Genomic DNA, 24,787 nt, shown 5'->3' on the forward strand with positions numbered 1-24,787 from the left:
GTCAGTGCTGCTGGGGAGATGGATCAGGTCTAAACCCTCACCTGACAATGTCCAAAGGGAAGAACTTTTTCAGAAGCACCCAGCAACATCTTGTGTTTCGTTGCCCTAGAGTGAATATATACTTACTGTTAAACCAGTCACACTGAAGGAATAGATTTACCTACAGCTCAATTAGGCCTACTTATAGAATTAGGGTGAAGTCGTCTTTCTCTAAGACCAAGGTTTCTCAAACTCAACATTATTGGAATTACAGGCCAGAAAATTCTTTGTGGTGGGAAGCTGTCCTGTACCTTGTGGGATGTTTAATCACCTCCTTCACCTCCACCTGCTAGAATCCAGTAGTACCTTTCCTCCTTGTGACAACTAAAAACATCTCCAGACATTGACAAATGTCCTCTTGGGGGCAAACAAAACCTCCCACCTCTCCGTCTGATTGAGAATCACTGACTTAAACACAGGGGCTGCAAAGCCCAGGTGAGGACACCTGAACAAAATCCCAGCAAGCCGGGAAATGAGGAATAGGAATGTTCACTGCAAAGGGCTTGGCAATAGGAAGGAAATAAGGAATGCTTGTAATGCAGGGAGGCTATGGGGAAAGATGGCACATGACTGGTAGTGGGCCAACACTGGCTAGCTTAAGACCAGAGCAAAGCAGACAAGCTCTACCCTAGGAAAAGATCTGCTAGTGACACCACTGAGAAACCAGCCTTGGCAGTAGACAGAAGCAAGTGCCTCCCTTATTTCAAAACCAATGGGAGACATTCAGGGAAGGAACCCTTGGAGAGGAGCAAGTATACAGACATGTCTTTCTCTCCAGAGGCCCAGGATCAGTGTGACTGTGGGAGCTACAGGAAGCTCAGTGGAGCTCAGAGCAACAGGAAGTGCCCTGGCAGCTGGTGCCCAGAGAAAATGCTGGGAGCGATGTCTGAAAGGGGAAGGGGACCCCACTAGACCTGAGTGGAATCTGCCCAAACCAAAGTGGAGCTAGACAGCTGAGGAACCTGGCCTGATGCTTTCTCCTGCGGTATGCTTGAGGTGGAGCAAATGGAACCAAATCCCTACAGCTTGCCAAATTGGTGGCAGCTCTGTTTTAATTATATAATGATAAGAAAGCTGCTTTTGGAAAATCTGTAGGTTCCTCTGCATTTATTTCTCTTTAAAGTTGTATTTGAAAAATGTCTCCCTGCATCACTCAGCATTTAAGCCAGGGGCCTCTGTGGTCATCTGAGGGGACTAGGAAAGGTTCTGTGCTCTAAAAACATTTCATCCAATGGCTTGATTGGGGGAGAAGCCCCACGTTTTGCATCACTGTCAAAGAGCCTGTACAGAAATGTACTTACCAACTGGAAGGAGAGAGAAAGGAAGCATGCCTCACAGGCCTCTGGGACCACGTGAGCTGCCACCGTGAACCTGGGGTCCAACATATGTGAAGTTACTTCCTCAAGTGACAGAGCTTAACAAACCTGACTAGTTTGCAGGTTTAAAAGCCAAATGGCCAACCAAATCCTTCCTTGCTACAGCCATGCTGAATCAGCATCTTAGCAAAGACAGGGTCCAGCCGGAATAAGACAAGCAGCTGTGTTGAGTGTGTGGGAGTCGAGGCATGCAGGCCAGCATCAGGCTCTGTGGCAAGGACTCTCAGACTCTATTCCCGACTCTCTTCTTTGTCTGCATTTCCTTGACATTTCTTGCTCAGTTTTTTTCTTCTAGAAGAATTTTACTTTTACATCCCTCTGCAGAGTGGTTTTCTCCATTTTGTCCTCAGCTTTTGGAACAAAGCATGAAACTAATTGGGATCGGTAGCTAATTGGCACAAAGATGAAATCTCATGGCAGCTAGGTCGCCTTATCTCTGACTCCTTCTTCAGTTTCCGACCTCATGAGTCCAGAGATAAAGGAAGCAGGACAATTACAAATACAAAGTCTCTGAAAGATCTAAACATACTCAAAATAAAATGAAATTTTTGTCCTCATCAAGAGCATTTAACATAAAAAGCAAGCATATCCTATGTTGGTAAAGCAGACAGATGGTAAAGGGCCCGTGCTCAGAGAAAAGATACCAGAACAAGTTTCCTCGTTAGGATGAGCTCATTCACACCTTGTATCTTTGCTTCCTCCCAGCCAGAATGTATTGGTCTGTCCTACAAAGTGGTACTTTGTGTTTAACTCTTCTTCTAAAAACCACACTGTTAAATATAAATAGGGGTCACCTTCCAGGAGCATCGATCACTTCTGAAGTTTGTGAGGAAATGCTTTGGCTTTTGCATTCTAAGAAGGCCTTAGACATTAGAAAAATTAATAGAGTACTGTGCCTGTGTTGGCCAATCTCATTTAAATTGTGCCTGTAGAAGTCTACAAAGTCAAAACATCTTCGTTGCTGGCAACTGCACACATGATTATCTTGACGCTGCTGTCCATCACAGGGCCAATGTTGGTGCAGATACCTCCGGGTGGAGAGGACCACCAACCACATCAAAACCAGACCCTGCTCAGTTACAAGCCAGAGCAGAGTACAGAAATCAGTGGCGCAGCCAATTTGCATAGACCTGCACAGCTGCCTTTTTCTTCTTAATGAAGTTGTCACCTAACCAAACAGTGGTGGCACTTGCTTTCATTTTAGCTTTTGTGTTTCTCTGTTGGCTACGCACAAAAACATCGGCTCCCACAAACCATTTCAACCTCTTGTCACAACAGAACTCAAGCATTTTCCTATGCGCTTCTATTTCCCATATGCCAAAAGTGCTGGGATTTATGATTTTCATGTTATCCTGCACGTATTAGCGCACTTAATGCTTTTTAAAATTATATCTTAAACACAGAGCATAGGTTATTGGTTAAAGGAAGCTTAAGCACGAAAAGAGGAAAATGTGAAATACTGAGGGGAATGTAAAAGAACATCCCCTGGGGATGGGACCAGTACAGTGCTTTCTGGGAGGCTCCCCACGGGGAACTAGGCAGAAAGAAGATGCTGGCATGACCCAGGGACTCACTTGGGAAGCAGTGGGGGCCAATCTGAAAAGCAAAGGTTTGTAGCTATTTCTTTAAAATATGAGTCGATTATACATGGAGATGCAAATGATCCTAAACTTCCTTATCTCTTTTGAAAGATGTTCTTGAGCACTCCATGCAAGTAACCTGGTTCCTGCCACTTATTCATATTTTAAAGGAAAAGCCCTGTGTTTCTTTCAACTAAGAATATAAGTTGTAATTGAAACCAGTACAATGAACCACTGTCCACCCACTATCTAAGTGACTGCGCAAATCGCTGACCTCTCAGTGCCTCCCTGTGGTCGTCTTTAAAATGGTGATCATAGTACCCAACTCCCAGGGTTATTTATAAATGAAGAGTGCCTGACACACGGTAAGTTTTCGATAACCATGAGCTGGTGGTGGTGGTGCTGCTGGTAGTTAGTAGTAGTGGTAGCAGGGACTGCAGTAGCAGTACTAGTAATAGAAGTATGAGTATTAGTTGCAGTACTGGTAGTGGTGGTGATCACAGCAGCTCTTGGTAGGGTTAATAGTAGGAGCAGCTGAAGCAGCCGCAAGGCTCTTTTCTGTAACCATGGCCAAACCTGTCAGCAGAGGTCACAGTCAGTCACGTTATGTACGATGTCCTCCCATACCCTGTTGTTGCGCTCAAAAGATTTCATCTCTCAAATAAGCAGCTGAAAGCAACCTGTTTCTTTGCCTCGGTGCTGGATGAAACCCACAGGAGGTGTTGATGCCATGTTGCGTATTTAGGGTGAGCTCAAGAAAGGCCGAGAATCATCCACTGCCTCTAAATAATAAGAAAAATGTCAAGGAATCTTCAAGCCTAGGAGCAATGCCTAGAAGGATGCCTTGAGGGCCAGGGTCTGCATTCCCAGGACCCCTGGAATGACCTAGCCTGCCAGGAACGCTGTGTTAGCCTCAGGCCTTGCTGTCCAGCTGAGCCAGCTCTTGGTGAAGCTTCTAAAAGGAGGAAGGAAATTGAATCTCCAAAGCCATCAGATTTGTCTTTCCTCACCTGACTAAATATTTTTAATTTAGGATTAAAATATTTTTCTTCATGGAGAAAATGAATGGGCACACAAAGAGTAAAAACAAATTGGCTTTTTAAAGCCACAAATTGGCTTTAAAGCCTACAAATTGGCTTGCAAAACCGTGAATGTTTGTACTGCCCAGCAGCGGAAATGCAGTTTGAGAGCTGGATGAAGAGCTGACCTGACGAGTGATGAACTATCCCAGGCTTTTGGTTCTTTCACATGCATCACGCACTGTAGCAATGATGCAAACTGTAATGAACTGCATTTTCAATCAAGAGATGGAAACATGTTTACAGCAAGGGTATTACAGAGTACCCCCAGTTATGAGTCTTCACTGAAAAAATATTTCCTACAATAGCACAAGAGACCAACCAGTTAGTTCACAGACTTCTTTTCCTGTATTACAAGGCAATCTCACCTCAGAGAGAAGATACTTGATTGAAATTCCCACCAGACTGACAATATCCCAGATCCTTGATTAAGGTCAGAAGTCAGTGAAGGAACATTCTCGTCCATCTCCACATATGAGTGGGGCTTCTGGAAATATTATTTCACTAAATCAGAGTCAGAGAAACTGCGCAAATGTCTGTTTATCTGTGGTTTGTGCTCTCATGGTTCAGCACTGCCTAATTCTCAAAAATTAAGAAGCTCCAAGGGGCAGGTTCTTGGCAATAACCAATGAGAAGGTGGGGAGATGTTTTTCTCTGATGCTTGTGATAGGGTGACTCCAGATGACACCCCCAGACTCTCCAAGAAATGAGCCCACTCTCCCTGCTGCAAGGTTTCCTTCAATGGGAAAGTTTGAGGAACATCTATTTTTCTCTCACTGCCAGCAACCATTTGGCAACAGATATGCCTATGCAACCTCCTAAATGTCCCTCAAAATAACCCATACTGCTCCACATCCTCAGTTCATGTTGTCATTATTTATTGTTCCAAGCAGTACAGTAATTTCTTTCCTTCGGGGCTCATCCTGCCTGTGGTTAGGGCACTGCTAAATGCTGTAACAAACAGACCCTCAAGTCACAGAGCCTTTGTCAGGGTTCACTCCTGGTATTTCTGCTCGGTGGTGGCCTTCCTCACACTGATTTCAGGACCCATGCTCTTTCTCTTTCATTCTTGCAATTCTACAATACAGTCAGGCAGAAATCAGCATTTTTTTTCCTGTAAAGTGCCAAATAGTAAATACGTTGGGCTTTGTGGGCCACATAGTCTCTCTCACAACTGCTCAACTATGCCATTGTAGCTAAAAGCGGCCATTGACATACCCAACTGAGTATGGCTCTGTTTCAATGGAACTTTATATGTGAATACTGAAATTGGAATTTCATATAATTTTCACCCACCATGAAATATTCTTCTTTTTACTTTTCTCCCAACCACTTAAAAATGTAAATATCATTCTTAGTTCAAGGGCCATTCAAACACAGGTGGCAGGCTAGACTTGGCCTGCTGGCCATAGTTTAGTGACTCCTTTGTTAGAGCAGAAAGAAAATCAAATTTAAAATATTGTGGCCTGATGATTCAAACTACTTAGACTTGCATTGTTTTGTTTTAGCAGCTGTACATTAAGTGTTTGCCTCTTTGCTTTGCTTTTCAACAGGCTCTGGAAACATGGCGGCGTCACAGCCCATCGCTGCCAGCACCCCTGAAGGGAGCAATTATGGGGCAATAGGTATTTCCTACAATGAGTCCACTATGGAAAAGTTTTCTAATTCTCCAGAGAATAGGACACCAAGGGTTGTCCAGTCACTAATAACCGTGAGAGTGGGCAAGGCAGTCATCACATAAGATTGCTTTTTCTTGATAAGATGAATTGGTTGGATGATCTGGAAGGTTCCTTCCAGCTCTTCCTCAGGTTCTATTATCCTGTGTCTAGGATCTGCTAGCCACACTTGAACAGAATTCCCTACAATGGCTACCATCAACTATCAAGACCCCTGTGGGGAGTTGATGAGTTGAGGGCATGAAAGATGTGTCAGAGCCTAAGGTCAGGGAGCCCAACATCAACTGACCAGCTGTTTCGTTTCCAGGTTTCAGTGAAGTAAGGGTGCCCGGAAGACTAAGGCTGTGCCACAGGTGAACACGGCTGTGGCCTGACAATCTTTCCTTTTGGCTAACTTCATAATGAAGCTGCTAGCTGCCGCCCAGTCATTCACATGGCAATCTCCAGTGTTCATTACGTGGCCTGAATGGGACAGGATTCCTATCCCTGACTTGTTAGTGTAGACGTCCATTGCTGCTTCCATGCACCTCCATGACGCTTATGGGCCTTTGAATGGTGCACCTTAAAATGTCAGCATAGAGGGACTGGAAATCCTGTATTCTTGCCCTGTAATTCTGTAATGTCGAGAAGCATATGGGCTCAGTGCAGGCTGCTTATTTCTGGCTCTGTGAGAACAGAGTTTTTTTTTTAACCATCTGAACAGAAGAAATAAAGCAGAAGGTAGGCTCAGCTCATGTGCTCATCAAGCTGCACAAATTCCCATCTGCTCTGGATTCTTCTTCCTGAGAGTGTTGTTTTCATTATACAATCATAGATTCAGCATGTGGGGAATTTCTGTGTATAAATACTTTATCCACCAAAAATGTATAGCTACTGGATATGTGTGTGCTTACACATATACATGGTAGATGCTATACATAAATAACTATGTGCATGTGAATGTTCATATGTTTATGTTCATATTTTGAAATATGAAACATAATGTATTATATTATTTTTGCATCCAAATAGTTAGCAGAACAGATGCCTTTATATTCTTAACATGTGTTCAGCCCTAGAAATAGACAATTTAAATATAAAAAATAGAAGACAAGGAAAATTAGAAGTCCATTGAGGAGGAACTGAGAGAAAGAACATGAGTTATCGGTAAGGAGTTAGATTTTACCAACACGACACTGGCAAGAATGAGTCAGCACTGTGTCTTTTTTTGCAGAGAGGAATGGGCTCCACGGGTTCTTCTGGGCCGTGGAAGGCAGACGAGTTTTCTCTGTTTTAGATGAGTCGAGCTCCAGTCCTGGCAGGCAGATGTCCTCCTCGGACTGTGGGCAGCCCGGCCAGTCGGACACAGACAGCTCCGTGGACGAGAGCGACTTCGACACCATGCCAGACATCGAGAGTGATAAGAACATCATCCGGACCAAGGTACCTCTCCCTGGCCGCACTCGCGGAGGAGACAGAGAGTTTGCAGTCTTCAGCTTCAGCAATGCCTCCGTTTCCTTTATTTCTTTCCCTTCAGGGCAAGTCAAATTTCCCAGGTAAAATTTTTGAGATAAAACATAAACACAGTCTAGAAGCAATACTCCACTAATTAGCACTTCTTGCTGGAGGCAGAAAGTGGGAGCATTAAAAAGCATAGAGCATTAAAACACACTCTCAGGGCCTGAAATGGCTGACTGTGGGTGATGAAGAAGGGATCCAACCAGCTGGAAGAAAGATTCCTCGAGGGGTATACCTGATAAAACTCCCTAGTTCTGTATTTATCATCCTCAGGAGTACAATTCATTTCTTTCTAGCATATATTTCTTATCTTGCACTGCATCCAGTAGGAGATACGAAGGGAAATTGCACAGCTTCAATCCTATAATTCAAGAACCACATATCAGACATCTCTGAACACTGGAAAACCAATTCTTGAGATACCAGAAGCATTCAAGACTCCCAGTATATTCCACACCAGCCAATTCTTACTATTTTAAGGGCAATACCAGGATTTTCTAAGGAATCCGGGGAAAGCAAAATTAAAAGAAAAGTCTTGTTAAATAATTTTAGTCCCTAGTGAAGGACTGAATTGGAAAGTTCTAAAACTCTCCTTTATATCTTCCATAAAAAAGCCAAATACAGCTTTGCATTCTCTCTTTATCTGATAACCCAGGTGTTCCTTTACCTGTCAGACCTGTCCAGGAAGGACCGGAGAATTGTCAGCAAAAAATATAAAATTTATTTTTGGTGAGTAGATGACCACCAGGACCATGGTTCCCTTAAGTAAAATTAAGGTTTTCTTTGTAAAAGCCACAACCACTATGGCATAGGTGTCTGTGTCTAAAACAAAAGAGACATATGTACTCAAGGATCCATGCCACAGTCCATAAGAAAAACAAAAATAAACTATAAAAGGCAACCAGCCCTAATACAATGAATACAAAGTAAAAATAAGAATGGTGGTAGAATCCCGTATGTTTAGGAGGCACAATAAGTCCTCTTCCAGAAAAATAAATAATAGTAACACTAATGTCACTACCTTCCATGTGACACAGTGAATGACAGCCATTCTCTGTTCTCACCATGTCTTGCTCCTGGAAGAACCCAGTGATTTCAGGGACCAGATGCCTAGAGCATCTCAGAGTAGCTGGAAACCACCCTGAGAGATGATGCCACCAGCCAAAGATAAATAGACCTACGATGGTCAAACACATAGATGAGCCTCCTTCCAAGCCAAGAGGCTGAGCTGCCGTGCTTGTGACAGCTCTCCCCACTCTTTTCTCTGGAAGGAATGCCCTTTTACTTGGACACAGATATTCCAGGGAAACAAGGGACAGTGGGGGGCCCTGTGGAATTTCATAGTGGAACATCATTTTGGGACAAAGAGGTATCTAAGAGAACCATGACATTGGCAAGAATGAGTCAGCACCGTGCTTTTTTTGTGATCCACCTCCCATTACTTACACTCAGATTAATTTTAGTCTAACAACATCCTAAAGAGATAGACCGTCATTAATAATTTGGCTAAACCAGAAGCAAGTATTATTTGCACTGGTTACCAATGATTGTACAAGAGGAAGGCCAAAGAAGTAAGAACACACAATCAGTGTCTAATTACTTCTGCAAATTAACTAGTGAGTATTGGGGTGGAAGGATTCTTTTTTTAAAAAATGAGCAAAAATTCCATTGTCCATCTGGAAATACCTACTTCTGGTTCTTTCTGCCATCCCAGGAACATCATCACCATTGCTGTGTTTTATGCGCTGCCCGTGATACAGCTGGTCATCACCTACCAGACAGTAAGTGCTGCCCCCGAGCCCAGAATCCCAGCTTTCCTACTGCGGGGAAGGATCTTTGCTGTGGCCTGTGGAGAAATGCGTAACTTGAGCTCAGTCCAAGAATTCATCTATTTGGGTTCCAGTTGTACTTCTCCATGGCTTTCTCTTTGACTTGAAGTCTAGTTCCTAACTGTTTAATCACAGAGCGACCTGGGACCTCTTACATGATTTTAACTACCAGTCTGAAGTTACCACCTTGCACTCATCAGTCATATTATTTATCAACTCCATCCGTTATTCACCAGTTTGAACTTCTGATTGTCATGGGATAATGAGTAAAGTAAATAAAGTTCCAGGCCAAAACAAAAAACCTTCATGTCCAGTTTAGCCTTTGCCTTCTCACTGAGGGTAAATATCTTTTGTAAAACTAAAAGCTTCACTAAACCAGTAAGATATTAAAATCAAATGAAGTTATTAAAGAAAAAGAAAGTAAAGAAAAACAATTATTGAAACAGCTTGAGAATCCCCTTCTTTGAACTGCTCCTTCATAGAACCCTAGAGCCCAGGTGACTTAAGTGACCTTCTCTGGGATTTATTATACATGAGAAAGCATGCTTAGAACAGTAGGAGGCTGAAGGTGTTTCTAACACAGTGGCTCTCCAACTTTGCTGGGAATTAAAATCACCTAGGGAGCTTTTAAAAATCCATGTCCAAACTGTATCCCACAGCAGTTAGGTCAGAGAGTCTGAGAGTGGAACCAGGCATCCGTATTGATTAAACCCCCAATAATTCCAATGTACAACCAAGTTTGAAACACAGTTGTCTGATAGTATTTAGCCAACTCTGTACTTATTATGTAATTAGATATGACCACCACTGTTTATAATTTAAATATTCTCTGAATATTTTGGGGCCTGTCAGGAGATACAGCTGTGCTGTCACCTAGAAAGGTTCTTTAGGGTAGAGATGATGATAAATAGGAAAAACAGAACACACATCTCCCCATGTCTGCCTGCCCTGTAGTTATCATTTCCATGCAGAGATTGGGACAGCTCCATAGCCTCCCAGCATCCACCTAGAAAACAGGACATGTCATGATGGTCCTAAATGGCAGGTCACAGTGTCAGCATCCCTTCACACTACTGCTAAATAATGAGAATGAAGGAAACTTACTCATGAATTCCACCTTGAGGCCAGGGAATGAGGGACACAGACTATTTTGGTTCAAAGAAAGACGGTAGCATTTGAAGGAAATGTGCCCAGCTGTGCAAAGCTGGCGATGATGATGATGACGAGGCCCTGCTGAGCAGAGTGCTGGTGGCCCTGGAGATCACCGACCAAGTATCCTTGTGAGCAGCGTCTGCTCTCTGGGATTTCAGGCTGGGCTCAGGGGACGGAGAAAAACTGCCTCTCCTCTCCCCACTCCTGATTTTGCAGGTGGTAAATGTCACCGGCAACCAGGACATCTGCTACTACAACTTCCTGTGTGCTCACCCCTTGGGTGTCCTGAGGTAAGCCCAGTCCTCTGGCTGCCCGGGAGGCATTTGGCAACTCCTTCCTGTGTGGTACTGTGATTTCAGTTTTTAAAACTACTAAAAACAACCCCAGTCAAGGGCAAAGAGGACTGAAATTGGAAGACGTTGAGACCAGGATGCCTCTGTCATTCCTCGGGGAGCTTCCTGAGTTCACCCTGCTGAGAAGAGGGCAGGGGTGTGTCTGGAAGGCCCAGGCCCCTCGCTGGGATGACATATCCGTGGATGTGAGCTGGGAGCACATTCATTCTGTTATGCAACCTCATGAGACAGAGTTATTATGACCCCCACCCCTTTCTAAGGCTTAGAAAAGGGCTTGCTGAAGGTGCTCACCCGTTGGTGATGTCGGAACTTGAGGCCAGGCCTGCTGCCTCCACGGCCTTGCTCCAACCACCAGAATGTAGAGGAACAGAAAGGACATTTGCATGGGAGTTGGGAAACTGACTTCTTGTTCCAGAACTGAACTAGCCTCAGTTTCCTGAAATAAAGCTGCTGGCTGTGACCAGCTGACACTTATCCTGAAATTCAGTCACAGAGCTGAATATTGACATATAACTTGGGTCCGTCTACAAGAATTCCCTCTCACAATGTAGGTGGAGCACTTGGCCAAACTGCCCATCTTTGGGGCAGCTCTTTCCCAGGGTTCATGCCATGCCAGTGCCATGGGACAAGAAAGGACTGGGTGGTGTCAGGGAAGTCAAGCAGACATCCCAGAGAGGAAACGGACACATCATCACAGGCTAAGCATCCTCAAAGGAAGGAGTTAGGCTAAAGATGATCTCTGATGATTTTCCATCCCTGAAATCTCATGATAAGGCTAAGTGGAACCCCCGGAATGCTGAGTTCACCATCTCATTCACGCATTGCTCATTTTCTGAATCTCTTTAGTGGCCCTGACTGTCTCATGGTTTCTCTCTTGTCCCTTCAGTGCCTTCAACAACATTCTCAGTAACCTGGGCCATGTGCTCCTGGGCTTCCTTTTCCTGCTGATAGTCTTACACCGGGACATTCTCCATCGAAGAGCCCTAGAAGCCAAAGACATCTTTGCTATGGTGAGGGAAGGGTGGCTATTGGAGGTGGGAACTGAGAAGGGCTATGGCTCCAAACAGGCTCTGCCAAGGGGAGGGACCTCTGGTTCGGTGATGTCTAATGGACCACTGGAGGCTAGAAGCGCGGGTTTCCAGATTCTGTGCTCTGCCACTATCTTTCTATTCACCGCACTTTCTCCTTTTCCAGGAGTATGGGATTCCCAAACACTTTGGTCTCTTCTATGCCATGGGCATCGCATTGATCATGGAAGGAGTGCTCAGTGCCTGCTACCACGTCTGCCCAAATTACTCCAACTTCCAGTTTGGTAATTAGAATTTACATCGACTACACAGATTGGAGTTACAGGAGTCTTGTTCTGGGACCCTCCCCAAAGTGTCAAGGCCATGCTTGCCAGAATTAAATGATATTGCACATGAGCTGAAGTGATCTGAGGGCACCTCGCCATAAGGCCTGGTTTCCACATGCTGCACCATCTTTTCTGACTACCTTTTATACTAGTAACACTAAATAATGATCCCACGGCTAGATCTGCAAGCCAGCCATAAAATAAGTATTGGGCAGCAGGTCAGATAGAAACCACCAAAGGACATCTGGAAAGGTCCCTCCGTGTAACTTGGCCTAATTTATCTGTTAGACTGCTCTAGAATGAAAGTAATAGAAAAGCCAATTCAAATTGGATTAAATAACAATACTTAGCAGCTCACTGAAAGTCCAGAGGTGGAAAGGGCTTGTGATTGCTTTACCTGGTGGCTTTGACTCCCTTCTCTGTGATCCCTTTGGTGGTGCCCAGCCTGCATGTTCATTTTGTCCTCAGGCTATCAGGGAACTGGTGGTAGCAAAAATAGCTACAGCAGGTCCTGGCTTCCTGTCTCCACCCCCACAATGTCTGGAGGAGGCAGCGAGCTGGCTTCCAGTAGCCTTCATTTAAGAGAAAGGAAACTCTTCTTCCAAAAAACCCCAGATGATGTCCCCTCACATCTCAATAGCGTAAACCATCACAAGGTGCATCCAGGATCATTCCCTGTGTGCCGGTTAGCTCAGGCGTGGGTTGAGACACCCATCCTGGCAGCCCAGGAGATGGGACAACCTCTAGACAATGAGACCCACCCCAGACACCTCTGTCCTCTATCTAGCCTCAGGCTGTTAGCTGAGAGCATCACAGAAAGTCTCTGTCACATTTGATTTTTTTAAATTAGAAAACACTTCTAATAGAGAAAACTATAGAAAACAATATAATTCGCCACTCAGAATGAGCAATACCAACATTTCAAAATATTTTCCTTAAATCTACTTTTTAAGAAATAAAACATTGTGATAAAGTTGAAGTCCTATTTGGAACTGCATTCCAAACTTACCCCAGTCCCTCCTTCTGCAGAGGCAATAGCTGATTAATTTTGCATTCATCCTTCCATTTTTTTTATAGTTTTACTACATTTGTAGGAAATTATTAACTTACCACATTGTGTTCTGCAGCCTTCTCTTTTCATGAAACCTTATCTTTTCAAGATTTATCAGTATTGAATCAAGAACATCCAGTCCATCCATTTTTAAAGATTGTTGTATTCTATAATAAAAATATACATTATCAGTCCCTCTATTGAACATTTAGAGGTTGCTACCATTTTACTATTACAGACAGCACTGCAATAAACATCCTTGTACGTCTCTTTGTGCACATGTGAGAGGGGCCCCTGGGATACCTAGAAGTAGAATTTAGGGGTCACCTGGTTTATGCATCTTCCGTTTTACCAAAAACTTCCAAGTTTCTCTCTGGAGTATTAATTCCCATTCCCACCAGCTACCTGAGAGTTCCCATTTCCCCACATTGTCATTTACATGTGTTATTGTCAGACATTTAAATTTTTGGTACATTTTTGAGTGACAGGGGATATTGCATTGTTGTGTTAATTTGCTTTTCTCTAATTCCCATGCAGCTAAGCCACATTTAATTCTAGTGGTGTTCCTTCCCTAGGTTATAAAGCAGCAATCGGTGTGGTTACAGTTCAGGGTGCTGAGAAGGCCCTCCTACACCCAGCTAGGATTCTTTGTATTGTCCCTGCCCTAACTCTCACCACTGGGGGCTCTTTTGTTACTAATGAACACCAGCGTTCAAATGCACATACCCCTGCAAGTGGGATAGTCAGTTATTTGTCATATCAGATACTTTAATTCTGTGAACTAGGAAGAGCCTTGGAGGGGTTGAGAAGGAGAGTTTGTGGGGTCTGCCCAGAAAATGTGCCGGGGAGGCTGTCATGTTGGAGGCCTCCACACAGTCTGGGGGCGGCCAATCCTCCAAGGCCTGAAGGGAGGGGGTTTCCTGGGCTGAAGAGGAATCTGTCGGTCACCTAAGGGATCCTGACTGTCTCGGCCCCTCCCCCGCGCCCTCAGACACCTCCTTCATGTACATGATCGCGGGCCTCTGCATGCTGAAGCTCTATCAGACGCGCCACCCTGACATCAACGCCAGCGCCTATGCTGCCTACGCGTCCTTCGCCGTGGTCATCACGCTCACCGTCCTCGGAGTGGTGCGTCCCCCCCGACAGCCTCCAGCCAGGCGTCCCCAAAGGGTCCTCCGGGAGGTCTGAGGGTTTCTGTTGTTTGCTTGTTGGATGTCAGGTGAACAGGCTTGAGTTCATCATAATCCTGACACATTCTCACTGTTGGTCCACTCGTGGCATTTTATTTAGTTATTTAGCTAGTTATGTTAAATAATGCTATAGGCACCAAACTACCCCTGGAGAGTTTAAATATAAAGCTGGAACCTGATTCACGTGAGATCATAATGGAGATGGACAAGCTGATTGGAGAGATTGACTTAAAACAGTAGAAAGCATTTTTTTAACGTGCGCACGCAAGTGCTGGTTGTCAGGAGTGATTTGCAGAGCGTTGGTCCCCGCCTCAGCCCTGACATCTTCAGTTTTGTTGCTCAGCTGCCTCCCATTTCTTCTCTTTTCCAGTCTCATTTGGCCAGTTATCCATTCTTTATCCTGCCCTGGATGTAGTAAGATCCCTGGTTGCTCTGAGAAGGGGAAAGAACCCAAAGTCATGCACAACTTGGTTTTTTACTTCTTAGGTTTCTGTGAGAGACAGAATGATTTTAGTCGGTTTTCTGGGAAGAACCCCGTGACAAAGGTAACCTCCCATGTACTCCTAGGTGTTTGGAAAGAATGATGTGTGGTTCTGGCTCATCTTCTCTGCTGTCCATGTTCTGGCCTCCCTGGCCCTCAGCACCCAGATCTACTACATGGGTCGCTTCAAAATAGGTGAGTCACCTGTTACTCTACTAAACACACCGATTAACTTACCCTGAGAAAGAACTGTCTTTGCTTATGTTAAACAGAAATGTAACTGGTCATCACAAACATGTGCTCTCAATTCCGTGCCTGTCTAAGGGCATATATTCTCTCCAAGAGCTTTCTGTCCCATAAAGGGCTGTAATAAACTGTTTTCACCAGTTCTGTTTTCAACTAGGAGGCTAACACTGCCATATCCCAGAGCTGAGGCACCCCTCCAGCTCCAAGTCCCAAGTGCTTTATTTACAACTCATGGGACTTTGAAAGTGTTTTTCCCAAACACTGTGATCCTCACACCACTAGTTCCACCTAGGGGATTGTTTTTTGGTTTGTAGTATTTAAAAGAGCAGTGCTCTAACCATGCTAAATAGTTATCGAGAATGAATTATATATTATTTTCAAATCTGGGACTGGAACTTTTTGAGAGTGACTTGCCAGTCTTTGAGGCAGGACGCCTGCCAAACTGCCCCTGATGATGCCCATGATGAACATGTCACATTTGAATGCGGAGTGTTCTAGAGAAATCAACTTCTGATCTGTTGGTCATTCGTCATACATGAGAGCAGGTTCAAATCATTTTAGAGCATTTAAATTTCACCTGTTATTTTAAAGTCTTGGAAGTCAGACTTAAATATTCTGTAGTATATTTCAGGAAAATCATTATATATGAACATAGGCCTGCCCCTAATATTTGTGGAGCCCAAGGCAAGGTTGTAAATAAAAGCCCACATATCATATGTATATAAATATTAAAGTCATAAAGCAGACTAAGAAGCTATTAAATTCGAAGAAGGAAAGAAGGAAGGAAGAAAAAAGGAAGGAAGAAAGTGTTGGGAAAATGTCATATACATGGGATGATGTCATTGTCAGGGGCAATGAGGTCTATATGTCATCCTGAGCCAAGAAGAAGGGGGTAGGAGCCTGAGATTTCAAAGGAAAAGGGAAGCAATTCACAGGAATATGAAAAGAGGAAATGTATGATAAACAGATATGTAACAGTAGTAACCATTAATACATAAGGAGCTTTTAATATATTTATACCTGTGTACCATGCAATTGTGCAATACTGAATTAGTTTACCTTTTTTACAAAGAAGAAATTTAATGTATTATATTATGATCATGTAACAGTCTGTCAGGATCCCAACAGGAGAAAGACATCACACACAAAGACTCAGCAAGATTGATTCACAAAGGACTGGCAGATAAGCACTCTGGGCTCGCTCTCATTGCCAGCCTCCCTGGGCATGGTGCGGGACAGAGAGGTGCACGGAAGGACACATGGAAGACAGCTGGTGTAGAGATTAACTGCATGTCTTCAATGTCTATACCCAGGGAGTCTTCCCCCAGTAGTTACAGATTTATCAGAGTCCAAAGGAAAATTTGCCATTCCATTGTGAGAATGGTTGCACCTAAATTTAGTCCAAAGGCAAAAAATTGGGTTAGGGGACAGTGGTTCAGGCAACAACAAGCTCTGCCCATTTCATGAGCCACCTTTGCCTTCTTGGATGACATACTCCTTTCTCTTTGGCCTCAGGCCACACCTGCAAATAAATGTGACACAGGGAAGGCAGCACTGATGAGGCGGAGTAAGTCAGACAGAAAACCATAGAGCTAACATGCCCAGACCACTGCTTTGCAGCCAGAGTCCCAGACAAGGACCACAGGAATGGATTGTACAGAGGATGGATTGCCAACTACATGAGATGCTCAGAAGTACACAGAAAAGTCCAATTCACTCTTTGAGCAACAGTTAACTTCTGAATGTTTGAGACAGGTAGAAAGATTCTGTGCTTTATAATGAACAAACATTACTTTTATGATCAGGAAACAAAATTAAAATCACCTATTTTGAGTGAAAAATAAAATGACCATAAGTTTACCTGTTTGGCTACTTTCTCTCACATCCGTTTTTTCTCATTTCTTCTCTGCTTCCCACTGATTCAGATGTGTCTGACACAGGTAACGTTCCACCACCCTCCCCAGGGGTCTAGATTGCTTTCTTGACAAGCTACCTGCCTGGCTGTCCTGCCAGCTCTGTTCCCTGCATGGCCCTTCCGGGTGGGGCAGGACAGTGCGAGGGGGGACCGCAGCAGCTCAGAGGCAAGAATGCACCCCAGCCCAGTCTGTGGTGTGCATCTTCGGGGCTACTGCATGCACATACCCCTCCCTCCCACCCCCCTCACTATAGTGAGTCCAGGGACTGCTGGTCAGATTGACCCCAGGGGTAGCCTTGAAGAGGAGTGGCATTCACAGCAGAGCCGGGGCCCACCCATGCTGAAATGCTTGCTTTGGGCAGACCCCAGCGTGACCTACAGAAAGACAGACCCCTCCCTGAAGATTCAGGGTTCATTTCACACTTAAAACACGCACACTCATATCATTCTTCTGAAGGATTACATTTAAAAAATCTTTCCTGTTCTTTTCTCCCCATCTTACCTAACATTCCTTTGACTGTGTTTCAGTACAAGTTTAGGCTTGCTGGACATGCTTGGGAGACTCCACTGTCTCTTGGTTCAATTCTGACTGACTTATAACCACATTGAGAAATACAGATTCGAATTTTTATAAGCTCCCATCCTCTAGAGAGAGCAGATGCCTAAAGGTGGATTGAAGGGTCCCATGATATCTCTGCTCTAAAGGAAACACCAGTGGAGAAAACTATCAACAGAAGGAAAAGTAAATGAAGGAGCCCATAGAAGGGCTGCCGGCACCCAGATTATGTGCAAGCGCGTGTTACTTGTGTCCATCCGCTTGACACCTTCAGTAAACATTTACTTCCGTTAAAGTAAACATATTTTGCTGACCTATTAGGTGCAATGCACCATTTTTATGAGTTGAAGATGGCATCATCCTGGCTGGCCTCAAAAGTTGGGGCCATATGGGAGCATTCTGTATCACCTCGACTAAGCCTGCTTACCATGTATTGTGTCATCAGCAGATCTGGGGATCTTCCGGCGTGCCACCGCGGTGCTCTACACGGACTGCATCCGGCAGTGCAGCCGGCCTCTGTACGTGGTACGTGTGGCTCCCGAGTTCCTTGGCCCTCTCCCAGAGAGAAGGGGACAGTAGGAGGGGCAGGCTTGGGGCAGGCACTCAGGCTCCCTGAATCTAGAAGGCCAGATAGCCCAGGGTGGCTGAGGTCCAGGAAAGGGGAAGACGCACGTTATTTACTCTTCTCACTCATAAAAAGCAAGCTGGGGCAGTTCCATTTTTGTACATGAACTATTGCTAGTATATAAAAAAGAAAAAAATATCTGTACACAAAACTATTAAGCAATGATCGTTGCTGTGGGGGAGGATCGAGACAGGATGTCCCTGTATATAATCATTCAAAGAGGGATCACTTTGTGATCACTTGTGAGAGTGAAAGGGTTGCCATTAATAATTATGCCAGCACTAATTATTAATCCCTGCAGGCATTTGCCAGTACTGTCCTGAGCAAACTGGGACATGAGGTCACCCTAAATTGCTGTCATTAGAAACTCCCACTTTCCACATTTTTATACATTTGATTGTTTAAGATTTTTACAATAAGCAAGAATATTATTTCACAACTGTGATTATCACTTCATAGTAGAAATACAAGTTTTAAAAATTCTCCATTATAGTTTTCAGTATATTATACATTTCTACACTGAGCAGAGGGGTCAGGACCCCGGTCCCAGCTGTATCTTGGCTCACTGGCCATGACCTTGGGGAGGCTACACACCTCCTCTGAGCCACTGTCCAGCCATCCCACCGTGGTGCGGTCAGAGCTGGCACACAGGCATTCCCTGAGTACCTACCCCTAGTTTATCATCAGAAGGATCTTCACATAAAGGGATGTGGGAATCTTTTAGCTCTCTGGAGCTGAGGCAGGAACAACAGGCACTAAAAATTGAGAGAATTGAAGCTGGTGGGATTATTCATATGAAAACTTAAAAACCCCTTAGGACCTATGAGTACTTTGAGTTAAGCATGCCTTTGCTTTGAACCATGAGGGGCCATTAATGTTTTTGTTTGTTTGTTTACATTACTTGACACAGACATTCTTTTAACAGACTATTTTTTTAAAGCAGGCTTTTAGGTTTATCATTTTTTTAGGTTCACAGAAACATTGAACAGAAAATACAGAAATTTCCAACATACCCCTGCCCCACCATATGGGGCCTTCCGCCTTAGCAACAGGCCCACCAGAACAGGGCATTTGTTACAGCCTGTGAACCTACACTAACATATCCTAATGACTCAAAGTCCATAGTTTACATTGCAGCTCACTTTTGGTGTTGTATATTCTGTGGGTTTTGACAAATGTTTAATGACATGGGTTGACCATTACAGCATCATACAGAGCAGTTTCCTGCCCTGAAGATGCCCTGTGCTCCACCACCCCCCACCTCCCTAACCTTAGCACCCTGATCTTTTTCTTGTCTACATAGTCCTGCCTTTTCAGAATGTCATATAGTTGGAATAATAGAATACTAAGCAGCTCAGACTGGCTCCTTTCACTTAATAATATGAACTTAAGGCGTCTCCATGTATTTTCATAGCTTGATAGCTCATTTCTTTTTAACATTGAACAATACTCCATTGTTTGGATGTACTACGTTTTACTTACCTGTTCCCCTACTGAAGGACATCTTGGGTGCTTCCAAGTTTTGACAATTATGAATAAAGCTGCTATAAAAATGTGTGTGCCAGTTGTGTGTGGGCATACCCAACTCCTTTGGGTAAATACCAAGGGGCATGATTGCCAGATCCTATGGTAAAATTGTTTTGTTTTCTAAGAAACTGCCGAAGTGCCTTCCAAAGTGGCTGCAAGCTTTCACGTTCCCATCGGCAGTGACTGAGAGTCCCTGTTCCTCCACATCCTTGCTGCCGTTTGGTGCTGTCAATGTTTGGGCCATTCTGATAGGGGAATTAATTTTTTTTTAATGAAGATACCACCTCCAGGTGGGATGGGTCACCCACAAAGACAGAAAATCACTACTTTAAATAGTAGATGAATGGCCATGTAAATTAAAGTATGATCAGATAGCACCTAAAAGTTTTCAGTTGTATGTAAAGGAACAGGAACAGGTTGTAAATTAATCTCTATGACAGTAATTTTGCTTTGAGATGGACTTTTGTCTCCATTTTCACCCTTACCAATAACTTTAATGTTAAGGCCATGTGTTTACAGACCAGGAGCCGAGGTGTGGCAGGGCCTCTCTGGAGCCAGAGTAATGGGTAGAAAACCAGCTCCTTAATAGCTGAGTCCCAAGAGCTGCTTTAGAGCCCACTGCACAACACAACCCAGGGAAACAGTCCTTGGTTACATAACACAGGAGAAGAATTCTCCAACACCTGAGGCATCAGCACACACCACCAGCCTCCCCACTGGGAAGCAGGCCCTGCCTGCCAGCTGACCCAAACACTGGCTGCAAACAGCAAGCGCCCTGCTTTACTGCCAAGCTTTTCTCTTGGAGAGACGAAGTCATGTCTGTTTGCTTTCAGAGGCATGGCCATTCAGTCCTCATAAAAGATTAGTGTCCAACTGTAAGCACAGCTCTAATGTTAGAAACATAGAAAAAGTTTTCACCAAGGCAACTGTTTTCCCATAATTGATGCTTCCCCTCTAGAAGGCTGAAAGAAAAGCAGTATGTGCAGCCTCTCATTTGATATTTTCTTTCCTCCTTTCAGGACAGAATGGTGTTGCTCATCCTGGGGAACCTGGTTAACTGGTCCTTGTAAGTAGTCATAGGAAAACATGTTTTTCTCTTCATTAATGTCTGTAACATTGTGGTTTAGCTTTCCTTTGCTGACATGAAGGAAAGTGTAGGATTGTGCTTGCCCTAGAGACTTAAATAAAAGTATTTCTTCTCCTGCAAAGAATGCACTGGGAAGCCCTGTGTACCAATAATGGCCTCTCTTAAAGCATGGATTCAACACATTGATTCATTGAGTTCATTTGCTTAAGAACAGAAACATCAAATTTGTTTTATCTACGTGGATAGATGATCGATGACAGAGATAGATAATAGATAGATGACAGATAGATATTATACCAGTAGTTGCAAAAATGCAACATAGTTTTAAATTCTTTTGTAGAACTTTCCCTAAGGGTTACCCAGTAGGCATTTCTCTTTTTACTGTGTGTGTGTGTGTGTGTGTGTGTGTGTGTGTAAGCAAGTCTCTTTCCTGCCTATTTCTTTCCCTCTAGGCCTCATTCTTCCTAGTCCACCTATATCATTCTTCTGCTGCTTTTCCCTCATTATCATCTTGGCCTTTTTTTATCAAATGGCCTCAAAATAGAACAGTACAGCAGACATCTATTTTTGCTAGGTGTAACAATTTTATGCAACCTATTCTCAACTTAAAAACTTGAATGAGATATTTTATTAATGCTCCCCAAAATAAGTAAGTCTAGCTGCTTTTATTAGTGGCTTTTAGCTAATGTGCTCCTCTGGGTCAGTATTCTTTGGTAGAAAGATGACTCCTTACTCCTGCACCCATTAAAGAGATAAAAGGAATGAAAAAAGAGGAGCACCTTCAGGGGAAGCCAGAATCTAGTCACAGAAAGTCATGTCTTCTTTGGGGGCCATATTCTTCTGGAAGAAACCCAGGATGTTGCCGCCCCGGGGATTACCTCAGGGTAAGGTCCTTGGCTGTGAAGGGCCCTCCTTTACTTGGGGACAGCTGGAGATGGGTGATCATTGACACTGGTCACCTGCAGTGCTCTTTTTGACTTCCCTTTGGGGGCAGACCCCACAGTTCTGACCCTGTGAGACAGGGTGCAGAGTGCTGGTTGGAGAAAAGGGATCAACTGCCTCATAAGAAGCAACTGATGACTATGTTCCCAGCGCTCACACCACCTGGCTTGTCCCTGCCCCTCATAACCAAATCCAAACCCACAGTCTGCTTGCAGGACAAAGTGAGCGGCCTCTCTCTTCTCAGGTGCTCTGTGGGACACCACACTGAAGGCTGCGGGGTTGAATGAGGTGGGATGACACGCTAATGCTATGATCACCCAGTAGGGGGTTACCGCCTCCTCAGTTTCTCCATCCTCAGTTTCCCATGGACATTGTAAGACATGGTGTGATCTAATGTGGACCTTGAATGCTATTTTTAAAGGAATCACACTCATATAGGCTTGAAGAGGAATAACATGGTGTGTGCGTGTGTGTATTCAAACACAGAGAGAGATGTATGTATGTATATGTATGTTTGTGCACACATACACAGATGCACACACACTGAATGAGAAAAGAATGATGTGACAAATGTGGCAAAGTGCTAATAATGATGAATCTGAGTGAATCTATGTAGAAGGAATTCCCTGTATTACATAGAGCAAAGCCCATTGGAATACAAAATAAACAAAAAGAGAGTCCATTAATAACAGCTTTACATTTAAAATACTTAGGAGTAAACTTTGAGAGATGTGAGGAATCTTTCTACAGAAAATGTAGTCACCTAATTAGGAGATACAAAGGAAAACTTAGATTAATGAAGAGAGATGTCATGCCCAGGGTAGAAAGATTAACTGTTGTAAAGATATTAGTTCTCAAGTTAATGTATAAATTTATAATTAGAATTGGAATTAAGTTAATAGGATTTTATTCTGAAATTTATTTGCATACTTAGGCAAAATTTTCAAAGGTCTCTGCCAAAACAGATTAGCAGAAGGAAGGAGGAGCAGAGGTGTATAGTGACTACCCCAGCATTATCCAGTAGAACTTTCTGGAATAATGTAAACATTCTACACTGTACCATCCATCCAATATGGTACCTATTAGCTGCATGCACTTAGTGAGCACTGTGTGTCTGGTGTGACTGAGGAATTCAATTTTCAATTTTATGTAATTTTAATAACTTAAGTAGCCACTGGTGGCTACCATATTGGGTAGTGCAAGCTAGTCTAAACAGATAATCTAACATATTATAAAACAATAAAAATTGTTGCAGCCACTGTGGAAAGGAGTATGGAAGTTCCTCAAAAAACTAAAAATAGAAATATGATATGACCCAGTAATTCCACTTCTAGGTATTTACCCAAAGAAAACAAAATCCCTGATTCAAAAAAATATATGCACCCCTATGTTTATTGCTGCATTATTTACATAGCCAAGATATGGAAGCAACCTAAGTGTCCATCAATAGATGAGTGAATAATGATGTGGTACATATACACAATGGGATATTACTCAACCAGAAAAAGGAAAGAAATCCTTCCATTTGTGACAACATGGATGGAACTAGAGGGTATTATGCTAAGGGAAATAAGCCAGGCGGAGAAAGACAAATGCTATATGATTTCACTTATTTGTGGAATATAAACAAAACAAAACAAAATGAACAAAACAGCAGTAGACTCACAGACACTGAGAAGTGACTGGTGGTTACCACAGGAGAGGGGTTGGGGTGGGTGGGTGGTTGAAGGGCATAAAGGAGCACAAAGTTTTCAATCACAATACAAGCTGGTCACAGGGATGGCAGTACAGCATGGAGAATATGGCCAGTGATTCTGTAACATCTTCCTATGTTGAGAGATAATAACTGCATTAGTGGGGTGAGGATTTAATAATGTGTGTAACTGTTGAACAACTGAGTTGTATACTGAAAACCAATATAAAATTGTATATCAATGATACTTCAATAAAAAAAGAACTTAAATAAGTTAGTGAATCAAAATGGAAAAGACAGAAATCCGTATATATATTTGTGTGTTTATTTAAAAGCTTTTCAAAACAAAGAAATAAAGGGATATATAATAGTTTTGTTATAACAGAACAGAAATTTGGAACAAAATTAAGACTACACCCCAACCAAAATAAACATTAGTATTAATTTAAAAACCATAGACAAGCTAGCAAAAATTTGATAATGTGTGTAAAGAAGCCAATTATTGAGATAATTCTACTAATCTAGTCTGCTGAATTAATCTTAAATGCAAAAAATGAAGCAAAATACGTCTGAAGTTACTCGTTGTTGGGGTCTTCATGACAATAGTGGAAACCTGCAGGGCAGAAGGAAAACTATTTCAACCAGAGAGGAAAGATAATTTCTATGGTGTATCCATGTCTGGGAACCTTACAATCATTAAAAATGAAAGTTCCGAGGGAGACATAATAAATTAAGTTACTTATATTAAAGTGTTTTTTACACCACCACCACCCCACTAAATCCCCCAAATGGGGATGGGGAATGGAAAAGCCAGTAATGTTACAAATCCATCCTCATGGCTACAAAGTATCTCCTCCCTGTGCTCAGTGCCCTCTTTGGACTGATCTATCGACCCCGGGACTTTGCTTCCTACATGCTGGGCATCTTCATCTGCAACCTGCTGCTCTACCTGGCCTTTTACATCATCATGAAGGTAAGCGTGGCGCTGGTGGCTGGGCAGTGCCTCAGGCCCACGCTGCTGTGCATGCCGCCTGGCAGCACCTGTTTCTCGCCGACAGCTTCGGAGCTCTGAGAAGGTTCTTCCCATCCCGCTCTTCTGCATCGTGGCCACTGCTGTGGTGTGGGCTGCCGCCCTGTATTTTTTCTTCCAGAATCTCAGCAGCTGGGAGGTAAGAGGAGAGTTTTCTTTTCCAAAAAGAGGTTCTCTTGTCTGCCCTTTTTGACCTTACTACCTCCCTCTCTTCATGGGTGTGTTGATGTTTATCTTTTTTATATTCTCTAAACAGTATGGTTTTTACTATCTACACCTAAAGCTCAGTAAATGGCATGTTGCCATCATTACCAGGTAAACTGTAAACCCTACACACACTAGAGATTTGAGCATCGTTATGTGTTGTATTATGATCCTTATCCCAGTGGATGTTGAATGCGAGCAAAAACCTTGAGTATTGTAGCTGTCCACTTTTCCCATAATTACCATCTGTAAACAAATATGTAGGTGCAGGTATTTATAAATCTATTTCATAGATAGGAAAGCTG

General features: G+C 43.4%; 1 protein-coding gene across 8 annotated transcripts in view; it reads left to right on the forward strand.

Moving 5' to 3' along the window:
- SIDT1 (SID1 transmembrane family member 1) overlaps positions 1-24,787 on the forward strand; it is a 90,064-nt gene that overhangs the window by 62,277 nt on the left and 3,000 nt on the right. For 4 of the 8 annotated variants that reach the window (XM_057502711.1, XM_036929593.2, XM_057502716.1 and 1 more), the window contains 14 exons: positions 5,628-5,699; positions 7,027-7,172; positions 7,903-7,976; positions 8,962-9,028; positions 10,445-10,518; positions 11,468-11,591; positions 11,776-11,893; positions 13,978-14,114; positions 14,744-14,852; positions 16,829-16,843; positions 17,823-17,899; positions 20,546-20,592; positions 24,116-24,221; positions 24,307-24,417. In XM_057502711.1, the coding sequence (XP_057358694.1) occupies positions 5,628-5,699; positions 7,027-7,172; positions 7,903-7,976; positions 8,962-9,028; positions 10,445-10,518; positions 11,468-11,591; positions 11,776-11,893; positions 13,978-14,114; positions 14,744-14,852; positions 16,829-16,843; positions 17,823-17,899; positions 20,546-20,592; positions 24,116-24,221; positions 24,307-24,417 (1,277 nt within the window). Of the gene's footprint in view, positions 1-5,627; positions 5,700-5,736; positions 6,104-7,026; positions 7,173-7,902; positions 7,977-8,961; positions 9,029-10,444; positions 10,519-11,467; positions 11,592-11,775; positions 11,894-13,977; positions 14,115-14,743; positions 14,853-16,828; positions 16,844-17,819; positions 17,900-20,545; positions 20,593-24,115; positions 24,222-24,306; positions 24,418-24,787 lie in introns of those variants that run through there. The other 4 variants (XM_057502725.1, XM_057502710.1, XM_036929594.2 and 1 more) reach the window with 4 other exon arrangements.

The sequence above is a fragment of the Manis pentadactyla genome, chromosome 1 (assembly GCF_030020395.1).
Source record: "Manis pentadactyla isolate mManPen7 chromosome 1, mManPen7.hap1, whole genome shotgun sequence".
Lineage (NCBI taxonomy): Eukaryota > Metazoa > Chordata > Mammalia > Pholidota > Manidae > Manis > Manis pentadactyla.